The following is a 27,550-nucleotide window of genomic DNA, read 5'->3' as shown; positions in this document are numbered from 1 at the left end:
GGTCAAGATGTTAAGGTTCTCGAAGCCATTGTCACTCTCTGCTTTATCGGAGCTCGTGGCAAAGTATATCAGATGCAATGCACGTACACAAAGATTTCAAGCCATTTTTTAAACAGATAAAATCGACGAGCTTACAAATTAATTTAAAATCCAATTCTTTTTAAAATAATCATAATTGAAATTCCCCTACTCAGAGTACTCTGAAGCCCATTCGAAGCATCGGATTGGGGTGAAACGTGATATAGAGGTTATGAAGGCCTTGGGAAAGCGAATACTGCCGGAAAAAATAGTTGAAAATTTCACCACCAGATGGAAATGTGGCGTTTATAATTAAACCCCATACTCAGAGCCGTTTGCAGCCCGTTTGAAGCAAGAGGTTACGGTGAAACTTGGTATAGAGGCTACGGAGACTATGGGGAAGCGAATACTAATGAAAAAAGTAGTTCAAATTTTCACCACCAGGTGGAAATGTGATTAGACGTAATTTTGATGGAGTGATACTGATAGAGGAATATCTGTTATTGTGGAATCGGACTTCGACTGCGAGATGGCGATGCTCTACAAGCAAACAACATTAATTGCATCAAGTCAAATACACCAATTACCTCTAACCGAAATTAATACATCACTCTTTTCTATTTAAATATGACTGTTAATAAACAGTAGTGCTGCTCTTTAAAAATATCGACACAGAATTTCTGGAAAATGTTCCGCTTTCTTACATGAACATTGGCCCCGTTTATTTCGCGGCACTTTTTAACTATTTGCACACAGACTGAACACACACTAAGGCCCGCTTCAGACGAAAGCATTTTCCTTATCATTTTTCTTAACATTTATGCCATGACCAAAAAGCTACCGTGTAAAGTGAGAAATGTTATAACATTTCAGATGCCATGGCATATTTCATGGCATTTCTCAAGGATAGGCTCGGTCCGTAGCATTTTTCGTAGCGTAACCAATCAGAAGCGAGCTGTAATGGCGGCCGAATGAGATGTAAACAACGACTCACTTCACATTTTTAAAAGCCGATAACTATTCAACCGACAGGAATAACGTTTCCCTATAAAAAGGTGTTGGGTACAAATCAATGGCACTGCTTAAATACATACTTTATAACGTATACAGTACACATGTGGAATAATATGTTACTTGTTTCAGTCGTAAACGCCATGCACTTAACCACAGATGGTGTAACTCGGTGTGTCTTTAGTGCTGTATAGCCTATATCATACATCACAATCGCAAAAGGTAAACGGAATGTAACATGAAATGCTTCCATGTAAAGTACTGTCTACAGCAAGTTTTTTGGGAGCATTTACATAGCCATTTACGCTAGCAAAAATGTTAAAGAAAATGCTCCCATCTAAAGCGAGTCTAACGCCGCACCCAGAGGCATATAGGCATGGCTGTAATCCCAAGGGTTACTCACCTGCTACACCCCTGGAAGTGGTAACAGCCACTTCCAGGACCAAACGAAGGGATATGTAAACTTCAAGCGACAGTAGCAGAACTGAAAGGAAACTCCGATCAGCAACTCGCCATGCCAAGGAAAAGAGGAAAAGTCAATGAAGCAATAGACGTCCGCAGGATTTTTTTCCAGGGAGGGGCAAGCAAGGTGATATTTTTCCAGAGGGGGGAGCAAAAGAGGCATATTTTCTCCCATAATAGTGAAACCTCCTAAAAAAAACACTGCTTCAGTCTGAAATTATCAGTCCCTTCAAAGCCCGTATAATAATTAACATTTCGTATTACGTTGACTGAAATAAAATTATGTGTGAAATATATACTTTTTAGGTGAACATTCATTTTCTAGGTGGAGGGCGTGGCCCTCCCTTGCCCCATTCCGGACGTCCATGCAATGAAACGCCACTCAAAGAAAAAATCACCAAGAAAAACAGTCAATCAGTAATGAGATATAACGTCATTTCTAGATTTGCACACATGAACATCCGACATTTATCTATCAAAAATGATATTCGTGTTGCTAAAAACATAAAATATATTTGTTAAAAACCAGATTAAAAAAATTGAAAATGTATTTCTAAACATAAAAGTCATCGTTCTCCTGCGGTGGACTCGAACTCGCAGACCCGACTTACCTTAAGTCCACCTGCTCTAACCAACTTTTTTTTTTTTTTTTTTTAAGGAAAGCCCCTAAGCGGAAGCTTTCCCCATCACACTTCATTCACTCATATCATTTACATTTCTATTTCAGGACTATTCAGGACAGACAATCACAAATACCCATGCCTTACCCGGGACTCGAACCCGGAACCCCTGGCGTTGTAGCGCGCTCTGCTAACCACTTTTTTTTTTTTTATATAAAGGAAATACCCCCTACACGGAGGTATCCCCCACCATTCACTCTTTTTCTCACTTTTACACTTTTTCAATTCTTACATTTTCTTTGTTTCTTATCAACTGGACGAACACAAATACCCATGCCTTACCCGGGACTCGAACCCAGAACCCCTGGCGTTGTAGGGCGCTCTGCTAACCACTTCGCCACGGAGGTCGACAACTGAGCTACCCAGGACAACTGACAATAAAAGCTTAAATGTTATTGTTATAGTGACAAATGGTATTTGCACATGGAAAACATTGTGAGACCATTTTTGCATTTCAATTCCCGTGTTATACAGCAATCCCCCTTTGGAAATAACATGCGAAAACTTTTCTTTTCACTACATCAAAGCATAAATGCAAAGATTCAGTTTCCAGTCCTAAGAAATCTTTCTCAAAATTGGTGCAATACCGAGACAACAGCAAGCAAGCATCTTAAACAATGCACCTTAACATTAACAATGATTCAAGCTTTCTCGGATAGATGGCACTAAATTAGCCCCTGCAAATAAGACATTAAAATATGTTGACAACCGAGCAATAGAATTACGTTAAGAAAACTTCATAGCGACAAAATTGAAGTTATATAATGTACGTTAAAGATAAATTTATTACTACTGTACAAAATCAAGTGTTTTTACAAACTTTTAGAGAGCTTCAGGAAGCTATGGAGTATTTTTTAGAAGAGACTGTAGAACTATGACAATACTAAAATTGCAACACTTTAAAGTTAAACTACAGCGCCTTGAATAACGTAGTGTGGAAAACGACCCAAGATACTAGTAGTTCCCGAGACGGATGAAAACATAGATGGCAGTGTGATCAGTACGAGTGCTAATTTTCTTATGAAAGTAATGCGGCATAGTTAGTTCTTGGAATATATTGTGTAGATTTGTTTCTCTTGAAATGCCGTACGTGAATTGATGGAAACAGTTATATTTGTGGAGTGATTTGCAGTCACGAAACGGCATTAATTTGGAAAGAAAAGTAAAATAAATTTAATAAATAAATAGCATGAGTAACACAAGAAGAAACATCGCAAAGTGATTCCGGACGTCAGGTGTTGGATTGTGTACTAGATTTATTTTTCTATGTTATTAGAATATAAATAGTATCCTGAGAGATATTTCATACCGAGGCGACAAACCACAAGTGTCGCTTGGAAGCGAGCAGTCCGTAATCAATGCAGCCTTTCGAACCGTAGGGACACAAGTTCTGACTGCACCGTTTCCTCAAGGAGATTTTAGACCAAAGCGACACGCTACAAACGATACGAGGATTTCACAGTCTTTCGGTCCAAGGCAACTTTCATACCAAAGCGACACATGTTGCTTGGAAACGAGCCAATCAAGAGCAAGATTTCACATCGTAGCGCCATGACGGGAAACACAGGCCAGAGCGTTCGGTTGGTGAAATCCTCAAGCGATAAGTGTCGCGTGCCCCTTGTAGCTTTGGTGCGCAATCTCTTTAAAGCAAGACATTCATTGCATCGCGCATGCGCGAACAACAAACCACGGCAACATGTTGCAAGCTATTGAGGAAATGGCCCAGTTTGAGCGACGCACAAGCGACAAAGCGACACGTGTGGCTTATCATGTGGCCTAGATCTGTTGTTGTAATGTGCGGCTTATCGTGTCGCCTAGATCTGTTGTTGTAATGTGCGGTTTACCGTGTCGCCTAGATCTGTTGTTGTAATGTGCGGTTTATCGTGTCGCCTATCTGTTGTTCGCACAATTAGCAACGAATGCTTGCTAATAGACTGAAGGCACCATGTCGCTTGTCACTTAGTTGGGAACTCCCCCTGTAGCGCGTCGCTTCGGTCTGAGCAACCTTGCTTTAAGGAGCTTTCCGACTGAAGTAACAAGTAGCACGCGAATACGCCATATGAACGTGTCGTTTGTTGTTTGGACCCTCATGTGCAGTGAATGCTATTTTACAGTCTGGAAGTGTGTGTCACTTGTGTGGCAGTGTGAACATCCCGTATCGCTTGTCCCATTGGTTTGAAAGTTTCCTTACACTCATGTCGATGGCACTAAGAAAGTTTTGTGGGGTTCCCCTTGTTGTTTCATGCAATCATCATTATCATCATCGCCGCGATTAGTTTAAAGCGGAAGAAAAGAGACAGTAAATATGAAAAATACAAATGCTTCAGTGTGTATATCTTTAAAAGAAATGATGATGATGATAATAATAATAATGAACCTAATTCATACACAAAAATTTAGTTGCCAAGAGCATTCCACGCGTATTTTTTCTCCCGTATTATTAACGAAAGTATGACGATAACAGGACGTGGTCGACTGTCTAGAATGTTCGTTAATATCTTCGCGACCACTGTACCAAATATCATAGCAATTATCACATTCATAGAAATGCTTCATGTAAAAGAATCAGACGTTGCAGCGAAAACTCCATTTACTTCCATTATAAGGAGACGAATGCCTAGCACGTGTACCGACACCAGCGCCTCTAGCGGTATCATTTTCGAGTGGAACCAGCCAGAGAAGCCAGAACAGTGTCGTTTTCCACACTACGTTATTCAAGGCGCTGTACTTAAACGAAGGAAGGAAAGAGAGATCACTCTACAAGGAAACATATGCCAAATTGAAAATCAAGTCAGTCAGTAGTTTGCAGTGTGCAGAAATTCTGATTGCAAATTACTCTCACAATTTAAAAGTGTATAATGTTATATAGAGCTACTACAACAAACACAGCGGAACTTTTATAGTTATATAATTCATGGTATTCCTCAAGTGGAGAATAGTTTTCATGTGCATTAGTATAACCTGTTTCAGTGCTCTCTGGAGCAAGCGAACGGAAACAAGTTTCTGCGCATGTATTGAGGCGAGACGGCTCTACCAATGAACGGATGAGAGAAAACGGGATTGCGTGGAGGGGGGAAAGCGACTGCTGTTACCTTCGTAGCAGCGTGTACTGCTTCGTTTTGCCCACTCTATTTCCTCTCCTTCTCTGACGCTATGCGCGGTTTAGCTCCAGAGATTGTTGGGACAGGGTATAGGCGTTGGTCTATGAGTGTGAACCTCAGTCTTCCATCCAGACGAAGCGTTGTAACCACTCCACCTGTGTTCATTCGTTTTTCTGCGCCTATCAGCTAATCAAGAAGATGAGGATGAATGATAGGACGAATTGATAAAAGTAGAACCACAACACACATGGACATCACACAACACAAATCCCACAGTGGCTTATACTGGATGTCAGTCCAGACCCCAGAGTCTCGTTGTCTGAAAGTGAGATTGACATCTCCACTCAATAGGTCACCCCTTACACCCCACACACCAGTTTATACGTACAAACTGTGCTTATTACATGCTTATTTTATGGTTTATCAGCGACTTTGTCACTTTCGAGAATAGGGGAGAGGAATCTCGCTTGATCACTTACTCTTGGAACAAAAACGTTATGTATTATTTCGTCTGCTATGATGAAAGTATAGTCTGGTTAATGATCTCTGGTTTAATTACTTACTATTGAGTGACTGATTGATTTGATTTCTATTAGTTCGTTTTTCTGCCACTTTTGGCTAATGACGAAGATGAGGATAAGTAATGATATGATGAAATTGATGAAGGAAGCTTAGAAGGAACTTCACCTTCTTTCGACTACGTTTTTACTGCCCATTCTAAATTCGAATCATCATCAGTTCATCACCTCTTAAACATCCTTTCTGTAGTAAAGAAATAAAAAGAAATAAATATATTTGAACCATCCCTGAAATAAGAGAAAAACCTTTTTGGACGACTGAAGCAGGTACGGTACAAGGTCCTTTAACCGTAACTTGTGTGGAAGGTCGCGCTGTAAGTGGCAACTTTCTCTTGTTTTGAAGCTTTCATCACGGTGTATACGACCAGACGGCACACGCCTGCAAAGATCTGGAGGTGCCGCGCAGAGAGAGGGGGTGGGGAGGTTAAAACTGAAGTTATTAATTAATTTGGATCAGATTTATTCGTCCTCTTTTTTCGTTTTTAGGTCCTTTTTTGATATTTTTAGGTCTTTTTTTGGCAATTTATAGGTCTTCAACTTCCGACCCCTAGCAATTACTCATAATAATAATAATAATAACCCATGGCTCGACAGCCCTCGAAGGGTCTTGGCCTATCTCCCGACTGCCAGTCTCCCTCCCACAATCCTACCCAGAGGTGTGGAGATCTTCAACCGGTAATGGGGTGACGTGGGGTCAGCAGGTCGAACCCTCATTACGCTACTCATTCGTAGCTCCCCAATTTCCTCACGATGGTGGGTTGCCACCGGCCCTATACATAGGCCGAAAACCCAGAGACTGAACCCAGGTGGACTCGAACCCATGCCGTCTGAGCCCAAGGCCTTAGACCACACGGCCACGAAGGAGGACTAATTACCCTTATATTATAGCTAAATATAGATACATATATGTAAAATTCCCGGCGCTGGACGCGGTAATGTGCAAAATACGCCACTGGTTTAATGAGTGCACGTGGTGAACCAGTTCCTGTCCTGCCGATAAAGTCATATGAATTTGCACGTGTTTTCCTTGTACCAAGATATTTATCGACATAGTCTTGCAGTGTGTAGCATTTATCACTCCTTTGGTGTCATACGATTCAAAGAAATTATGCAAGCAGGTAGGTGTGATGGCTGACTTATTTATGTTTGCTCCTGAAACTCTTTCTAACTAACATCTATTTTGCAAATATACTATAAGATATTTTCCCATTTTCTTATCTTTCACTCTGCAGTTGCGTCTTATCGTAAAATCTCCGGTGATAGCGAGAAACCGGTATTGTCAACAATATTTACTGGTCAACCGTTCGATAAGAACGTTGAGTAGCCGAGAGACTGTTGGGAGAATGACAGCTGAACGCTCGTCTGTGAACACAGCGCCAGAAGACAGTGAAACGGTGAAGAAACTAAAGTGTCATGATTACCTGAAGTTGTTTTTCGTTAATATAACAGTGGAACCAAGCGCGGCATTGTTGGTGATTGCGTACTCGATCGTCAGCATTGTTAGCCAAAATCTACTCTTGCAGAAGTCGTGTTATCTATACCTGAACAGAACGGATCAAGAGTGCGATTCGTATGCAGCCGGGAATTGGTCCAAAGAGATAGAAACCGAAGCTCAGAAAACAGTCGCAGTTATCAACAGTTGGAGAGCGGTACCTGAGTACCTTATCCCCACACTCATCGTCCTGTTCGCAGGTCCATGGAGCGACAGGTATGGCAGGAAACCACTCATTCTGTTCCCTCTACTCGGGGGTGTGCTGTCGAACATCCTCCTCAGTGTATCAGTGGCGTGCTGGACTTTGTCTCCTGAGGTCACCGGCGTGCTGCAGTTCTTGTCTACTGGGATAACCGGAGGGAGAGTCTGCTTTACCGTCGGCATGCACAGCTACCTCTCCGACACCACTAGCGAGCGTAGCAGGACGATGCGCATGGGGATAGCAAGCTCCAGCCTGCTGCTGGGAACTCCTGTAGGTACGGCAGTGGCGGGCGTCATGTTCAAAAGCTGCGGGTTCTACGGAGTGTTTGGGATTACCGGTGGCATGTATGTACTGGGATTCGTCTACGCTTACTTCAGGATACACGAGAAGAAAATAGCAAGGACCGATAACGGGTCTTGGAAGAGCGTGTTCTTCCTCAAGAACTTCATGGATTCCTTCAGGATAACATTCAAGCCGAGGAGCGGTTCGAGGCGTATGCAGGTACTCCTCATAGCCTTCGTCTACCTCTTCAACTACGGACCATTTCTAGGTGAGTGTTTTCTGAACTGAATCCTTGGATTGCCGATTCTGTTTTGTAAAGGAGAGATTCGCTTCAGTTCGTGCCCAGTGTGTTTCAAATTTTGTTGTTCTACTCTATACTTTACAGCACTTTTTCTGGTGTCAATCTTACAGGGCCGCGAGAGGCTCTCCTGAAGTTGGCGACTTGCAGCCCGAGCTGGTAACAACCTGGAAAGATGATCGCCTTTCGTTCGGAGTTCACCATGATAAGAGGAAATTCTATCTCACCAGTGTTGCTGAGAAATCAAAAGCCCCGTATAGATGGCTCCCTCTGCACTTATGCGTCTAGTTGATTACACGGTGCAACACCGACTCGTCTGTTTCGTTGATTTGGTGTCTGCACAGTTTGCACGACGTTCTGGAGCGATGTAATGTATGGTGTAATCACAGGGGGCAGAGCGGGGCATTGTCCCCCTCAACCTTGGACGGAAATGAGTTCTAGGGGGGCAAGGGGGGGCAAACATTGACGGCCAAGTAGTATGCCTGCAGGGGGCAATTACCCCCCACAACTTCAAATTTTATGCAAATAGAAACACAATTCTTAAAATTTTCTTGCTCGCTTCGCTCGCAATACCTTCTTCTCTTCGTCTCTTCAAGTTCAGAACCGTAGCTAGGGGGCGGCGGGAGTCGGCCCTGGGCGTCGAACGGTCTAAATGAAAATAAGTTGTACAATTGATTGATTGATTTGTGGTTTTAAGTCCACTTTACGCACCAATCGGGACTGGACCTACAGTTTAAAGTGGTATCCGAACCACTGTGCCATGTGCCGCCATCGAGTATTGAACCTGTGACTCCTTGATCACAAGGCGACGATGTTACCACTATACCATCGGGGAGGCACAAATGTTGTATAAGAGAGAATGCATTGGCGTCCCGTGAAATTATTTGCGCCCTATTAAATCAATATTGATTTCAGCCTAAAAAAATATTGGATCCAAAAATTTTCTCGCTCGCTTCGCTCGCAATATATCATTGTTCTGTGTAATGCATTGTGAATTTCCACATAGATAAATAAAACTTGTCTTAATTGATTTTTATCTTAAATGCATGAATAATTATTTTGAGGAAAGGGAGCGTGCACATTTCAGAGACAATTTATGTCATTTTTGCTGTTGGTTTATTGTGAGATGGATTAATTGGTTGTGTAATGTATATAAATAATATACTCGTATGTTGTATGTAATATGTATTAAAGATACTTTGAATACGAACACAATTTAGTGTCCACGTCGCTCCATGTTTCATAAGTTGCATATGTGCATAAAAGTTATACATGTTAATGTAATAAAAAATAATTACATTTCGAATGCATTTATCAAGCATTTTCTGTCTTTCAAAAATAGTTTGTGTGCTTGTGTTCCATTATTATGTGAAATTGAACGTGTTGAAAAAATAATTCAAATCGTTTGTTCGAACACAAATGCTTTAGTGCCAACTTTTACCCCCTTTTTGCATAATTTACGAGGGTAATAACGCATTTGATACTACTACTACTAATAGTAATAATAATAATGTTCTTTCCGGGTTCGAATCCCGGCTTGGGCATGGATGTTTGTGAGAGTCCATTCATCAATTTCATCATCTCATCACTAATCCCCATCTTCGCAAATTAGCCAAAAGTGACACAAAAGCGAAGTAAAATAAAGCAAATTAATGACAATAATAATAATATAATAATATTATTATTAACATTATTAATATTGGCATTATTATTATTAAAATTATTATTATTATTGGTACGTTTATCCTGGTACTTGCCTCCCCAAACAAAAATTCGTGATTGCGCCTCTGGGTGTATGGTCACGTGGTGAGTGCTAGCTAATCAAATGAACGTTTAAAGCAGCAGACAGGCATTTGTTGAATCTTCTGAACTTGAACGCGGCTCTCCGTATACTTGGTGGATCACAATTTCCTTGCACCAGCCTGACACCAGGATACACCTGCACTACACCGAGTGTCAAAAAGTGCAGTGAACTAGACAGGGCTAAAGCCGCCGAGAGGGGACTGTCACCCGTGGAGCCTGCAAAATTGAATTGCAACAGTGGGGCCCTTATCGAGTTAGGGCCGGAAAGTTGAAGCGAGTTGCAGCCCAAGCTGGCAAACACCTGGAAAGATTGCCTTTCATTCGAGTTTCACTAGCGATAGATGAAAATCCTTTCGCTGATGGATGAAAACCGTGTAACCGGGGGGACAAGTTGCTTCCTGCCTCCAAATTTGAAGGTAGACGGAACACGGGCAATTTTGTTTGCGCAGAAATTTTCATTAACAAATACAAAGGCTGTCGCAGATAAGGTGAGACTAATTCCTGTATAGGAAAACAGCGACCTCCATTGGCTAGCAAATGTACTAGTGTAAAAATGTGGTTCGTTAGCTGCCGATTGAGACCAAAATGAGCGCAATAGGTCAAAAAGTCGTGACTGCGTAGCAGTTAAAAGACAAGCATGTACATGGACCCCTCCAAGAATTATTAAAATGAAACAAAAAAATTACAAACCACAAAAATTTTTATTCAGAATCAGCCATATCGAGTAGACGTACATCTTTTTCAAAGTAGGCACCATTGGCAGCTAAGCAAGCGTCCATACGCTCCTGCCACTTTATGAATGTCTTTGAAATTTCGTCGTCAGGAAGCGAACTGAAGAAAACTTGCGCTGCGGTGATCACTTCTTTGTTCGTCATGAAATGACGACCACGTAAAGCGACCTTTAAAAGTGGAAATAGCCAAAAGTCGCAGGGTGCAAGGTCCGGGCTGCATGCTGGATGCGGGAAAATTTATATTTTTCTCTTCGTCGCGTAATCCTGAAAAGCCGGCGCGGTATGCGGGCGTGCGTTATCTGGTGCAATATGAAGGAGTTCTTCAAATGCGGCCTCTTTTTTGTTACGTGCTGGCGTAGAGTCTCAATGACTCCTTGGTAATACTGTGGCTCTACTCAGTCTGTCTTGATCGGCATATGCCTGTTGAAACATTTTATATATTTCCGCAGCACTTTTCCCTAAACGCCAACAAAATTGTATGGAATGTCGCTGTTCATCTTAAATACTCATCGCGAAAAGCAATGTTATACACAAAAACCTGGAGGGGTAAACGAAACACGTTCCACGTAAATCAACACAGCTGCTCACTAACGTGGTTTCGCAACATGTGACAACTTGCTACGGAAACAGAAAGAGTTATCCTACACGACGCGACTAGTGCCAAAACCATAGGCAGTGTTGCCAAGTCAGGAAAAAATCAGTCTCACCTTCTCTGCGACAGCCTTTGTATATTGAAGTGAGAATATTTTGATTAATTTGAATTTTTCAGTGTCTGAAAAGGAACATTTCAATGAAATTAATTTAAGATATTGGGCAGAGTAAACTAAAAAGATCCCATTAGATCCTGTTGTTCTCAAATAATTTAAACCAGGTTTTATATTTGTCAACAAGCCTAGACATTATCGAACTATTACTCTCTATGATTATGCCATAATTTATTTATTAATATTAAATTTCAACGGTACATATTGGTTAACTTATATTCTAAAAAGGACAATTAGTAAGCCCTTTGCTATCGCGTTATCGACTTTTAAAAAAACATATTCACCGGGCTGTTGGTTCACGAAGGTTAAGAATCATTGCTCCGTAGAATGAATACGTACGTTGCTACTGACATTCATCAGGGTTACTTAAAAGAGTATAGTAGCACAGATAAAGATATATAAGCAGATCTTCATCTAAGGCAGGAAAACCGGTGCACGGACCTCCCACTGGGAACTGCCCCTCGCAAGAAGTTTCGGAATAATCCGCTAAGCGGCGCTGAGAGCACCACTCGCACTTTTGCATCCATTTCTTCTACCAAACAGAATAAGAGATGGCGCTGCTGAAAATTTCACGGCTGTCTACGTCCAAACCGGACGTCACCCCCACCCCCTTCCCGGAGGGATGGGGTTCCCGAGAAAACTGCCCCTTGCGATTCTGCGAAGCCTCAGTGCTTCGGTGGCTTCGCTATCGAAACTTGGCGTGAAGACGTGACTTTTACTAGCGGTTAGTTAACAATAGAATGATGTACATCTATGTAAAGAATAGATTCTAGAAAATACATGGATATCCTCATTCCTCACAGTTACTGAAGAAATACCGTAATAAAATCGGACACATTTTCAAGGAACACTTCAGCGATTTACCACAGATAAATAGTTTATATGTGGTTTTATTTATCTTGAGTTTATTTTATCTTCTACATAAATACCACCTGTATGATAGTAGTATCTTTTGTGTCCCGAAAACCAAAAGTTTATTTTATGATTTACGGGTTGTATTCATCAAAGAACCTGAGGAATTTGTAGGTGTGTATAATATGGATATGGACGGGTAGTATATGTAGGTAAATCCAATTATATTTCACATTGTGGCGTGGTTTTCTGAAAGTTAAAAATGATTACACGCATTAACTTGCAGTACAGAAGACTCATTGATTGATTTGTTTTATTTTACTTAGCTTTTTGTGCCACTTTTGGCTAATTTGCGAAGATGGGGATGAGTGATGATGTGATGAAATTGAAGAATTGACACTCACAAACATCCATGCCCAGGCCGGGATTCGAACCTATGACCCCTGGCGTCGTAGCGCGATGGGCTAACCACTCCACCATGGGGGGCGGCGCAAGACAGAAGAGTAACTTTAGAAGGGCAATAGGTTGCGCTATGTGCGCTGCAAGCAAATACGTATAATACACCCATCAAAGTAATGTCTAGCTTCTTAGTAGTACAGCATCATTATGAGAGTTATATTCTCAAGTAATAAAATTGAAATGATTACATTCACACTAGAAAATCTACGTTTGCTTTTTTGTTTTAGGCACTAAAAGGTTGTACAGTGGGATCCATGAGTATTATCGTGCAAATTGTCCATGACTATTTTGATTAAAATTTCTCTTACATCCTATATGTTTTTAAGCGATGGATTTTTATGTATGATGTTGCAGAAGTTGTCAACAGCTTGTTTTGAGTTTTCTTTTAATTCTTGAAGCTCTTATTAGGTCAAATAAAGTGCGTGAACATAGTGATGGACAATTTGCAGGGTAATACTCATGGATCCCACTGTACGTGGATATGCTGAAATAGGAGTATATTTATTTACTTGAGCTGACAAATTGTCCAAGAAGTTAATCTTGTTGTTTACCACTTTGTATCTGATATGGAATACAATATGTTAAATAAATGTTACTATTTCTAAGAACAATGCTTGTTAACTTTAAACTTTACTATTTATATCTTGCATTATTACAGACTACAGAAGGTTTAAAAAAAAAGTCTTAAATTTTTACGATCGTAATAACCGAGTAACTTAAGTCGTTAATAATGCTTTCGTTTATGGACGACAGATGGCCAAATTTTGCCAGTTTCTTTAATTTGCAGCTTGCCTTCAACTTTAAAAGAGGAAAGCTCCGATCTTATCAAATATTTATGTTTACATTATTATAATTTATCCTATGTAAATATCCAGCCACCACGATAGAACACTTAAGGTACAAAAGTAATTAATTTTAATTACGCACTTAAACTTTACTTACACATAATTTGAAATTGTGTGTTTGAAACACACTTGCGATTCAGTGTTGTTCCCTTCATGTTACTACCCGTGATTTGATATATATCTATGTATTCATTCCACGTAGCTTTGTACTTCAGTAGTATCCACAATAAAAGGACACTATAATTAGTCATGGCTAAGTTTTAAGAATATTTTGTAATTGTTAATTTCTCCTTGAGCACTCACACCAGATAACCTCCCCCTGACAAGACAAGCACATTCATTAGTGTGTTTGTAGGAAGAGAATTTCGCTCGAGCGCCAAATAGTTCGCACGGACGGCGCTAGATAGCTTGCGGAATTGAGAGCAACTTTGTTCGAACAGGCAAAACGAGCAGTATACATTGAAAGCCCAATAGTGCACTTATAATTTGTCAGTGGTAGTGATCCCTCAAATATGAACCGTGAAGTGAAAAATGGTTCGAATCCCACTTTAAACTGTGGGTCCAGCCCCGATTAGCCTTACTGTGCATAAAGTGGACTTAAAACACCAAATCAATCAATCAATCGAGCCAGTACGAGGGAGCAAAAGTGGTCTCACGCAGTACTCCAATACAAAATAATATCTGTAAGATTGCAAACGTAGCAGTTATTTAGCAAATAATCCTGGACGCGGTTCTTATGGGATGGAGCGAAGAAGCTCTCAATTCCGTACGCTATCTAGCGTCGTCCGTGCGAACTATTTGGCGCTCGAGCGAAAACTTCTTCCTGCAGCACTCAACTCTGTATTACTTTCCTCCTCAGCTTCCGGAAGTTTAACGAAAGTATCCCTAACTTGTAAATGTTAATAAACGTATGGGGGATGGGGGGCGTAAGCCTGGGAGTGAAATTATTCTGTCACATTGCAACATGCCGTGAAGGTAGTGCTCCACACATTCGCGATCTCTGCCGCCTTACTCTCATATACCCCTTTATCTAGAAGTTCCATGAAATCACCCACCCCGGGACTCGAACCCGGCTAACAGTCGCAAGCAAATAATAACTAAAGCCCGATTTTTTTTTATAAAATGCCTGTTTCGTACCCGTAAACAGGTTCGTAAGATTTCTGTAGAGAAGTAGGTTACACGGTACAATAATCATTAAACGTAAATTCTAAACCTTCTCCTTTCTTTCCTTAGGTGAATTCAGCATTCTCTACTTGTACGTGAGGAACAAGTTTGGCTGGGATGAAGTGGAATATGGACTCTATTGTGCATTCAAGACAGTCATCATTCTCATAGGTTAGTAATACCATTTTCTATCACATTTGTTTTACATTCTTACATTACAAACAATATACAACCCCAATGCACTGGTGCAATACCAATAAACATGAGTTTGTATGTAGTTCATTGGATATCGGATAATTTCAATCTGTATTTAAAATATCCGTATATCCGATATTCTGATATACAAGTTATCCGAATTGGCCGGATTATATGAATGTTCGGATTATCCGAAATGTCAGGATATCCGAAGGTTATATCTTTTATCCGTTTACAGGCTATCCACATACAGTAAAACCTCGTTAATCCGGATAAGTTTATAGGTTTAACGAAAGTCCGGATTAACTGAAATAACCTAAAAGAACAGTAGAAACTGCATTAAAACTCCGTTTATAGCAACAAAACATGTTTATTATGGGTATTTATAGGGCATAGGCCTAAATACACTATACAGTACAGTACAAAGTCTGCGGGAAACTGAATTTCTTTGGGAAGTTCTGTTGTTGACTTCTAGCTACATTTTTAAAACCTTGCATTCTGCTTTTTTTTTTTTTTGCCTTTTGCCTGTCCGGATTAAGCGAAGTCCGGGATATCCGGATTCGGATTAACGAGGTTTTACTGTATTATTTTATTCGTCATGTTCTTGTTTCACTGTACGGATTTTCTACAAATCCTTTATCAAATCTGTTTTATCCAGATATCCGTACTAATTAGATATTTGGATAATCTCGATATCCAGATTATCTGTTTCATCTGAAACGGATATCGGATAATTTGAAACCCGGATATCCGTTATCCAGATTTTGTGGTTATCCCTAATATAAACCCATGTTAAACACTATTATTATTTTGTAACCGAGATGTTGGAGGTAATTAACAGTGTTTAAGTCTCTTTTAGTGATTTTCTCTTCATACGAGGGATGATCCGAAAAAAGTCATATAAAGCCTGTAAATTCCAGAAGGTATTTATTAGACGAATACAAATGTACTCACGTGAAAGGATACATCTTACGCTACTTCTCAACATAGTAACAGTGTTAAGCCTTGTTAATAAAACTTTAAAATGCTGATCATGGCAAAAATTTATTGTATAAAAAGAATACATAAAAACGTGACGTTTCAACCCTCTAACAGGGTCTTCTTCAGACGAAGATTCACAATAGTGTATATTTTTTATACCATAAATTTTTGCCTTGGCCAGCATTTTAAAGTTTCATTCTGAACATAGTCGTCTCTCCGGTTCAGATATGTATCCCAAAACTTCACGAGTTTCAAGATGTCTGTCTCATACTGTTGTCAGATCCCAACCATTACTTCGTGGTGCACAACAGCATCCGTGTGAAACCGGCGTCATTGCTGAGGCTACGAACAGCGATTCTGAAAAAGAGGCCCGGACTTCTCATCGCAGGAGTCGTTCTGCTTCATGACAACGCGACTCCACAAACGGCTCACAATACACGTGACGTCCTGGCGGGTTTTGGGTGGCGCGTGATCCAACATCCACCATACAACCTGGAACTTTCTCCGATCGATTACCATCTCTTTGCTCCATGTCAGAGGAAGCCGGTTTAACTCGAATGCTGTTGAGCAGCACGAAGTAAGGGCTTGGTTCCGACAACAGGACCCCGATTTTTATGAGACAGGCATCATGCACCTCGTGAAGCTCTAGGATAAATGTCTGAACCGGGGAGGAGATTATGTTGTTGAGAAGTAGTATATGAAGTATCTTTTCACGTGAGTCCGTTTGTATTCGTCTAAAAAATACCTACTGGAATTTACAGGCTTTGTATTCTTTTTTTTCAATCATCTCTTGCACATATCAATTATACTCTGTCTGTGTTAAGATTTAGAACTTTATTCGTTACTTTAATATTATACGAACTACCTCATTTCAGACCGTCTGTTTTCTGGGAATAGGTTAGGTTAGGTTAGGTTAGGTGTAAACTTTCAAATACAGTGTTATTTGAAAGTTTACACCTAACCTAACCTATGTGGTAGTGGTAGTACTCTTTATTCTTTGAAACTTCAATGGATGATATTCAACTTGACGTCATCACGCAGTGTCCTACGGGAAGAATCGGGCAAACAGATTCGCGTGTGATAGGGATAATTCTCACCAACAAACGACAAGCGACAGGCGATAGATTCACCAGTTGAGCTTAGTCTTGTGCGGTCTGTCATGTCGCTACGGTGTGAAACGTTGCTATTGATTGGCTCGTTCCCAAGCGACATGTCTTGCGTGACGCTTCTGTCTGAAATCTCCCTTAAACACGGTTAGTATTTCGTTAAGGAGGTATCATCGCTATCTGTAACTTGAAATGAAGAGTTTAACTCGTGATTTTGTTTTCATATGCTATGCTATCTCTGTGTTCAAATTTAGAATTTTATTCGTTGAAACTTCCGAAACAAACCTGTTGACACATACACACTTCAATGAGCAGTAATTACCAATACTCAAGTTGGCTATTTAATTATAATTTATTATATGTTAGAATTATTTTGGGTTGGGATGGTTTAGGATTAGTTGCATATTGCTTAGTAATTTATTATGAAAATGTTCGTTCTAAATCAGATTCGAGTAATAATTTTGTCAATTCCTAGTGTTTACTGAATTAACTTTATAATCCAGTTCTTATACAGTAGATTTCACGGACGAGTCTTCCGCGGAGCGGCGGCTAGCATACCGGGCAGCGAGAGCGCGTCTGCCGGCAAACTGGATGCTACATCCGCGTAACTGGAACCGCTAGCTATGTAATGAAATAAACTCTAGCAATTACACTGACGGTTAAAATTAAAAAGAGCACATACCTTGTTACAAGAGGTGTTGGATGTGATGTCCTCCTGCATCCACACATTTACGGCATTTTTTAAAGGAAATTTTCAGTAACACACGCAGTTCTTCTTCCGAAATTACTTCAAATTCTCTCCTGGTGTTTTCTTTCAATTCTTTTAATGTGTGGCTCCAGGTTTAAAAGCTTGGTAACTCGCCACGTAGACGTCAGGGAAATATATGTTTCTTGTGCAAAACCCAGGGGGTAATTTTTGAGGAGTACGTTGAAATCGTGCTCCAATGTCTTCTAGTTTCTCACCAGTAAGCACACGTCATTTCTCCCTTCGCTTCTTATCAAGAACAGGCCCTGTTTCCCTAATTGTTCACAAGTTTCCAAACATTGTATCTGTGTGACACAGGAACATGCTGGAATTCTGCTGCCAAAAGCCTTTTGACTTCCCTACAAGAATTCCTAATGACTAGGGAGCGGAAGTTGATGATCTAAAAATATATATGTATATGACCTATAGAATGTCCTAAAAAATTGGGGAAAATAACGTAAAAAATGCAAAAAAAATGACCATTAAATTTGTTACTTTCAGGTTAAAAATTGAAATGAAAAGGAATTGAACAAGATGCAATCTTGCTTTAAAAAAAAAAGACACAACAAAGACTGTCACCACTTGAGCATTTCTTTTGCTCGTAAATTGCAATCATGCGAGATATATGTATATAGGTCTATGTTCACCCTGGTGGAAAAAAGACTCAAGAATATTACCAAAATGAAAGAAGCGACAAAATATGACGAAACAATACACCGAATATTGCGAAAAATGACGGAAAAATGTCGAAAATTGGGGAAAATGACCTAAAGCCTGAAAATTGGCAAAAAATGAAATTTAGAATTACATTTTTTGGGTTCTAGAGGAAGTGTAATATTGTGTATAATTAATGGGCATCGTCTCCGAGATGTCAGAAAAAAGATGACATTTCATCAACTTCAGCTCCTTAGTAGTGACCTAAGTGTCGTTCATAAAAATCCCTTGTTTTAAACACACAAACACGCGCAAACTGTACACCAACGAAGAAGTGACGCATCCTGTGGCAAGTCAGCGTACAGCTGTGGGTCTAAATGCCGGCAGACGACCTTCCACTGCCCGGCATGTTAGCCACCGCTTCACGGAAGATTCGGCCGTGAAAGGCACTGTATATTCATTGCTGGACCGTTTTATGTGTATGTCAGTGGCGTGCACTATCATTTTATAAAGGGTTATGATATCATTGCTGTTAGGGCTTTTCAATACTATATTTTAATGTGATTTAATTTATCTGACGTTCTTGGGGTAGACTAAAAGAAGAGTAATCTTGCACCAAACCCCTTCATGATCACGCCACTGAATTGTATGCTCTTTCGTAACTATCATAGCAATCAGGGGGGCCCGCAGAGGGTGCAGGAGGGCTCTTGCCCCCTTCCTGAGATATCTGTAAAATGTTCATGTACTGTATTTCGAATGTTGAAATTGTAGCGCTATTTTATTACAAAAAATATTTTTTTTTGTGATTTACGAAGTTTAAGTTCCAGCAATTAAGCCATTTCCAATTACATAACAAGAGAACGCTTTTACCAGAGATATTATAATCGACTGTCGTAACTAGAGAACAGAGAAAACTCGGTAACTGTTCATGAACAAAGTGATAGACGTTTATGGAGAGGAATCAAGGAGAATCCTATTTCTATTTAAATAACGGACTCAAGTCTGAACTTGTCAACAACGCCAAAGTATTTTCAAGTCAATTTCAATTTTACGATTTTTAAAATAATAATAATAGGTAAAGTTAAAGTTCCCTGTGCATATAGCACCGTGCCATGAAGGCACATTTAGGGGATGTGACACATTCCTGTTCTCTGCCACTTTGTATGCAATATGATCAGCACCACTCTCCGGCCACCTTTACCCCCCCTATCCAGGGCTGACCCAGGTACCCATTGGTCTGAGAGTGGGTGAGCCCCAGAGCCGCTTTATTTATTTATTTATTTATTTGCCTTCTACAGAGAAAGGATATCTCCAATTACAGAGGCATTAATATAACATAAATAATGTGAATATGAATATAAATGGGATTAAATAACATGCATACATATTACATAGTTATTAACTATAACATAAGTACACTTATATAACGTAGAGTAATGGCGTGCTCGCACACACACACACACACACACACACACACACACACACACACACACACACACATACATATATATACATACACATATACACACACATACATATACATATATATGCGAGAGTGGAAAGTCGGAGAAATTCATCCATCCCGGGAATCGAACCCGCGTCCCCCCCTTGTAAATCAGACACCCTACCAACTTTTATTTACAAAGAGGAATAGCTATGCGGTAGTATGCCCCGTCATTCACAACTTTCTCAACTTTCACACACATAAATTTTTACTATATTCTCCGTTCTTCTCATTACGGACAAACACAAACGTACATGTCCTAGCCGGGATTCTAACCCTAGAGCCCTGGCTTCGCTGCCCATTCCGCCACAGAGGCCGACCGACTAGACCATCGTGGTTCGACAATAATAATAATAATATTAATAACAAAAAAAGTAAAATATAAGTTTATATTGCTGAAGGGCAATATGCAAAATAAAAAAGATATAATTCTTACTCTGCCCCCTTCTCAATTAAAAAAAAAATCCTGTGGTCGACCTTGAAAACAATGCTATAATTTTGCTAATGTACTTAGATTTAATATAAGTAAATACACTTTTCTGTTGTTAACAAAACTTAAGTCGTGTTCAGTAACATCATTGGAAAATTTTTGTGAATTTCAGGAACTGTTGTGTCCATGGTCCTCTTCAGCCGGAAGCTAAAGATGGACGACGTCCACATCGGTATCATGGCCTCTGTAAGTCAATTGTCTGCAGCGATATTCCAGATATTCATCAATATAGGATGGCTCATGTATATAGGTGAGTTGCGCTTTCATTAATAATAAGTAGTGTGCGAATTAACGGGGGGTGTCGGGGATCCTCCCACCCACACACAAAATATGTATCGTGGCAAAAGAAAATTATTTTTATCTCTGCCAAGAATGTTTTCATCCCCCCCAAATGGAATTGAAAGCATATAGTAGGGTGAATCAAAAAGTAAGTTACACCCGACCCGTGTTCCTGTACTAAGAGAGATAAAATAATCACGCTTGGTGGCAACACTGTCTGGAATAATTCTTGAAGCTTTCCTGGCGGCGAATATTGAAGAGGTTTTCTCGGGCAATCAGCCAGGGGATTTTCGGAAAGGCTTTCGAGCTTTCGACAGCTAACGTCACTCTCATCTTCAGGGAATGAAGTGCAGAGATAAGTCAGGGTGACGTTATATGTATTTGGTGTGGGAGGGGTCCGGTGTAGGTGGCTGGCCAATCAGGTGGCGTTTCTCCCGTCCGCGCTTCCAGTCGACTATCGCTAACCAAGCTGGGTCCAGTTCGAGTCCCATGTCTCTCTTGAGGTTCCCTTTTCCCCATGTATGGCTATTGCTCCTTTGATGAGACGGTCCCAGTAATTTGATGATTTATTGATGATCTCGGTGGTTGTGAAGTCAATTCTATGGCCCTCCTGGATTGAATGTTCTGCTAACCCTGATTTTTCGGGATGAAAATTCCTTATGTAACTGGCGTGTTCTTTGCAGCGCTGTTCGATTGTCCTCCCCGTTTGTCCAATGTAGGCTTTACCGCAGGCACAGGCGATACGGTAAACCCCGGGTGTCTTCCGTCCTAGGTCGTCTTTGGGGTTTCGAAGTCGGCTTCTGACTTTGGATGGCGGCTTGTGGATCGTCTTGTTTTGAAAGAATGCGGCTGATGACTGCAGAGAGGTTGCTTTCTTCACACACCAGAAACAGCCGTGCTTCAGCTGGTTTAGTATGCGAGTTGTCACAGTGTGAGTATGGCGCATCGTATTGAAGGGGCGTCCAACATTTAGGTGCGCTCCGTCGTCCGATTTTAGTGGGCACAAAGGCATAATCGGAGTGAAATCCATCGCTAAATTGTCTTTTGGGGGGACAGGGTCGAAAAGTTTTTCTTCCCATAAAAATAGTGTCCAGGATTATTTGCTAAATAACTGTTGCATTTGCAAAATAATAAATATTATTATTTATTACTTAGCTCCTCAGGTCTTAGGATATTATTAAAAAGTACCCTTAACTTGTAAATTTTAACAAACCTGAAAATTTTGGGGGAGCAAGTGCCCTCCCGCCAAAGTTACGCCTATGCAACTGACCAACCTCACTGAGCCGAGACAACAGTAGGTTTTCTTGGCACAGTGCTGGTATTTCAAGTGTAAAACTATACGCAGGTTAGATAGACGTTAAGTTTGAACTTGGCAATAAAAATTTGATCAAATATTCAGTGTTATTAGTTCTCTTTTTGTGCACGAGTTCGGTTTTCTTAAAATGTAAATCTACCAAGTGTTTCCAAATTAAGTCTAAATGATATCATATGATTTAATGATCTCGGTTACTTAGAATATTATTTAGTTTACTCACTGGTAATACAAATTTGTATACCCCCCAAAAAATTACCAACCCAAAATAAAATTACAAATACGCCACTAAGTGGGCATCCCACACAAAGCAAAAATCTTAATTCGCACAGTGATAGTAAGCCAATTCGTAGCATGTTCCTGTTGAAGCATGGACGTAACTTGACGGGGGCAATGGGGCACTAACTCCCCTAAAATTTTCAGGTATTTAAAAATTTACAAGATAAGGGTACTTTTGTTACCCTCCAGGGAGTAAAGTAATGAAGAGTTATAATTGTGATTTGCCAAATGTAACAGTTATTTAACAAGGGGATTGAAAACTTGAAAACGATCCTGTCCCACCAAAGTTAAGCCTCAGGTTCGCTTCTGCCCCCCTCCCCTCCTAAGTTACGTCCATATGTTGAAGTGTAAACTTGCCTAACGCCAAGAATTTGAATCTTGGGTTTCAGATCTATTTTATTATTATTAGAACCTATTAATCTATTACTTCCATTAGGGTTTTATTGAAGGCCATACTTTTGGTGTTTACATGTTGTTTTGACGTGTCTACATTTAAAAAAAAATGCTAAAATATTCCAATATAGAAGACAGTCATTTGGAATTAAGTGTGTCTGTTTTTTGTGGTTTCCGCACCCCGACACACATTATCTGTATTACATCTAAATCTATGAATGAAAATAGAATTCCACATAATTCCCGAGAGAGTACAGTCGATCAAGGGCACTTACACCACATTCCTTTCTCTTCTATTTGTGTTGTGGTTATTTTACGTCGCTTTTCTACTATGGGGTTAATCGTGACGATGAGTACGAAATGTGGAATGATGCAATTGATAAAGGACAATGATGCGTTTATGTCTTACTTAGGATCAAACCTAGGAGCCTGGCATCATTGTGCCTAGCGCTAACAACTGCACCACAAGACCAAAGAGACCGGTAATAAGTAACCAGAACAACGTCTAATGAACAAATAAACAAGGGAATAAAACAAAATCATCAATATTGTTGCACCAATGCCAAAACAAGGATTGTGGTCTTAATTTAAGGTAAAAGTATTTTAATATTCAAAGTCCTGAGGGAAAAAAAATAGGTTTTGCATTTGTCATTGGAAAATGTGTACGCACGTATGACTGTTTATTAGCTGATATAGGTTAGCATTGGGATCTATCATGATAGAGTAGTCAGAAATTGCACTTACATACAGTGACTCAAAAAAGTATTCAATTCACCACAGGCCTCCCATGGAAACGTGTACAACAAGCAGAAAAGGATCGAAGCTGGAAGTACATGTGCACAGAAGTTTAGTGCATACTATTGAGGTACAAACTACACAGAAAAGAATCAGCTTTAGTAGTTGACAGATGGAGTACAGAAAAACAAAAGACAAGATGCATAATTGGAGCTCAAAAAAGTATTCAACTGTAATATTTGCGGCATAAAATATTAGGTGTGTGTGACACCCTTAATACCTGCTTGGACCCAGTTTCCTCTTGATGACTTCCTGCGACCGTTGTGGACTGATTTCACCAAGGTATCTCTTGTTTGTTGGGTAATCTGCCCCCCCCCCCCCATTCGTCCAACGAAACGCACCTGAGGTAATTTTTGTTGATAATGTGGTGTTTCTGGATTCGAAAATATGCCAGACATTCTCAATGGGATTAATGTCTTGCGATTGGGGAGCTATTTGCATCCAGCGTGAGGTTGTACAATAACCAGAGCTTGGTGTTGAGGGCTGAATGTTTCGGATCATTGTCCTGGGTGAGGGTGTAGTCACCAGTAAGCCCCATAATGTTCACTGAGTTGGATAGGTGCATCTTCAAAATGTTGATGTAACGTGTGTGGTCCATTGCACCATTAATGAAACACAAATCCCCAACACCATTGGCACTCATACAGCCCCACACCATTACCCATCCCTCACCGTATTTTGTTGTAACTGTGAAATTTTCCTCATCTAGTTCACAGTTCTTTTATCGCGACGCAATCAAGTGCCCATCTGACGCCCATTTGTTATTCTTTCTTGTAATGTTATGAAATTTGAATGACATTGTAATGAAATTTGAGCCTATGGGCAGTGTGTACTTACCTATACATCAGTGCATCCGTATGAATCGTTGAAGGCAGAGAATTTCGGAATAACTACACCTTAGAACTTCATATTAACGCACACATACGCAGTATCGAAACACAAAGATGCGATACGCACTTCACAGCACTCAATTCAACACCAACACGTAGCCAATTCGCGTAACAACTAAGAACCACAACTCTGTGCAGCCCAAAACACAAAACTTGCTTATCAGAACGAACAGATCTAGAAGCGTAAAGGTTCGATAGCTGCAACATGCTTCATTAGCCCGGCTTATTCGCTGCACTTTTTGACTACAAAAGTTACAAAGGGCAACATTGAGTCGTCCACTTCGCTGTTTTCGTGTCACGTAGTGTATTTGTTGCCTGCACCGTTCGAACTACGCTCTGGAACTGTGTACAGTGTGCTGTACGATCCAGTGTTCGGAAAGTTACTTTTAAAAAGGTAACTAGTTACAGCTACTTGCTTTAAAAAGTAACAGTTACAGTTACTCATTTTAAAAAGTAACTCAGTTACTGTTACCTGTACTTCAAAAGTAACTGTAAGTTAATTTTAGAGTTACTTTCTGCTGAAAATTTTCTTGCAACCAAATTACACAAATCGATCATTAATTGTAATAACATATTTTGTGAAGACTAACATGTCTTTTACTTAAGTTACTGGTACATAATATGTCTTCGTATATTTATAATTATTACAAAATAAAGTGCTCTGTGAAGGCGTATAGGGGGTGTGGAGTTAGGGCCCCACACTTTCTTGATCATGGCCGAAGGTGGGGGTGATGTGATGAGCACCACGTTCCTGGCATCCTTTACCCCCCCCCCCCCAGTTTCCTCCAGATACCTACTTTATACGATGCTGGGTGGGCGCTGGAGCCGCTTCAATAGGTGGAAAAAATGTCGGTTCTCCCCCACCGAGAATCGAACCCGGGGTCTCTCGCATGGTAGTCAGGCACCCAAACGACTCTTTTTTTTTTTTTTTTAAGGAATACCCCTATGCGGTAGTATCCCCCGTTATTAACATTTACTCAGTTTTCACGTATGTCAATTTTCTGTTTTGTTTTCTGTATTCTCATTGGAACAAAAAAACATCCATGTTCGAAACGAACTAGAATCCGGGGCTCCTGACATATAGTGCGTTGTGCTAACCACTCCGCCACGGAGGTTGACCTGAGCTACTGCGACTGAAACACTTGTATTTATTATCATTGTTGTTCTTCAGAAATGTCCATTGGAGGGGGGATTCTACAAACTGTATAGAAAGAGAGAGACAGATGTCACTCACGTAGAATATATTCTAAGAAGGGAGGTCTGTTTCGCATAAAGGGCGTGTCAGAGAGAAAAAAAATATTGTACAATTTCAAGTGTTTATGAACCAGAAAATGATAAAAAATATATAATATAATAGCCTATAATTGTGCGTTATCAATGAAGGTGAAAATGGCATTTTGGAGGTGCAGGTGATGTGATCAACACCAGGCTCCGGGCGCCTTTACCCCGCACGGTTGACCACAGGTACCCATTATTTTAGGCTGGGTGAGCTGGGTGAGCCCCAGAGCCGGCAGACAAGGCCGGAAAAATTCCGGCCTTAGATCGTTCCCCAACCCCGGGAATCGAACCCGGATCTCCTGCGTGGCAGCCCTACCGACTAGATCATCGCTTTCTATGAAGAAACATAATTTACAATAAGAAAATAAAGAATATTAGTATGGATATCTCAGCGCTTTAATATTTGAAAACGAAGAGTTAAAAAAATGAAATAGGTAATACGTAAGCTGCATATAGCATTCCCCTTTGGCTTCATGATTTCTTTCAACCATCAAGGCATAACAATTACAGTATTTGTGGTGAAATCACACCAAAATTTATTCCATTCTTCCCGTAGTCATCTTGTAAATTAGCTCTCGACTTGATAACAGTTTTCACACCTTTTTATCTAACCATTGCCATACATGTTAGACTAGATTTAGATCAGGAGACTGGAGTGCCGTTTTCAGACCAAATGGACTTTCAGAGTAACCATTTGTGCTAGGGATCATTATTTTGGCAGAACTTCAACTTATCTATGACCCACATTTTTCCATCTCCCATGTGCAATTTTGCCTTCAAAGCTTCCAGATGACGTCACTTGCCATCATAATGAAACATCAAATAATTTAAACACACAGGCTCTATCTGATGTTGATCGCAATTTAGATTTTTCATGTGCCATAGTACATAACACTCTCTCACGCGAACAAATTGTCACACTTGTTTTGTTCAGTTAGTACCATGCAGACTTTTAAGAATATTGGCTTAACTGCAACAGTAAGGATTATGAGAAATTTATTCCAATTCTTATTCTTGTCATTTTACGTCGCAGTTCTACCTTTCGAGGTTGATCGTAACGTTGAGAATAAATGATGAACTGATTAAATTAATAAGAGAGCAGCCACAAAAATATTTCGATATTTGTAACAGAGGGTAGATGGAGATTTTTACTGAGACACAGCTGAAGGAACAGGTGATTACTACATTTTTTTTAGTATGAATTTTTATTTTTTATTTTTTATTCAATAAATGCACAGAAAGGCTAATCAGAACCGGACCTATAGTTCAAAGGTGGGATCTGAACCACTATGTATGTGGCCCCCGTGACGGAGTGGTTATATGACCAGCTTCTTATTGCACGTCACTTAAGAAATATTGTCCTTCATTAGGACACAAGCCTTACAACTAAAGTTGGTACATTCACCTAGCAGAAATGTAGCTTAAATTAGACAGGGGAAGGCTTAAGCCATAAAATTGTAGGTTTTGAGGAATTATACGTAAAGGCTTGATTGTAAACAGGTTTATTTAACATCATGCCTGAAGAAATTGAGACAACATAAATGGTAATAAAAAGAATATAAACACGAATAGAAATTCAATAAGTAACCAAGAAACAAATTTACAGAAAGCAAATTATACAATTAAATCTTTACATAAAGATGCATTTCTTACTAAGGCTTCCTAATACTTTATTTAACCGAAAGGAATTATAGCAATTTCGATTTAATATCCAATTGTAATATTCATCCCCCCCCCCAAAAAAAAAGACCTATATCTCAGAATAAAACAAAGTGTGCTGTGCTTCAACTAAAATAGCCCAACTAAGTATTCTACACAAAACAACTTAAAATACAAAACTACTACAAAAACCGCTACTCCCTGGACTTTGTTCCATTCCGGGTATGTCCCTTCTTACACTCAAAAGA

General features: G+C 40.0%; 1 protein-coding gene across 1 annotated transcript in view; it reads left to right on the top strand.

Moving 5' to 3' along the window:
* The first annotated feature begins 7,193 nt into the window (after positions 1-7,193).
* The window catches only part of LOC145999260 (putative peptidoglycan muropeptide transporter SLC46), a 31,235-nt gene continuing 10,878 nt past the window's right edge, over positions 7,194-27,550 (top strand). The window contains exons 1-3 of the mRNA XM_083136196.1: positions 7,194-8,094; positions 14,812-14,913; positions 20,530-20,667. Coding sequence (XP_082992322.1) covers positions 7,194-8,094; positions 14,812-14,913; positions 20,530-20,667 — 1,141 coding nt within the window. The remainder of the gene's footprint in view (positions 8,095-14,811; positions 14,914-20,529; positions 20,668-27,550) is intronic.

This window comes from Lepisma saccharinum, chromosome 15 (genome assembly GCF_977018435.1).
Source record: "Lepisma saccharinum chromosome 15, izLepSacc3.1, whole genome shotgun sequence".
Classification (NCBI taxonomy): Eukaryota; Metazoa; Arthropoda; class Insecta; order Zygentoma; family Lepismatidae; genus Lepisma; species Lepisma saccharinum.
This window is presented reverse-complemented; position numbering and strand designations above follow the sequence as displayed.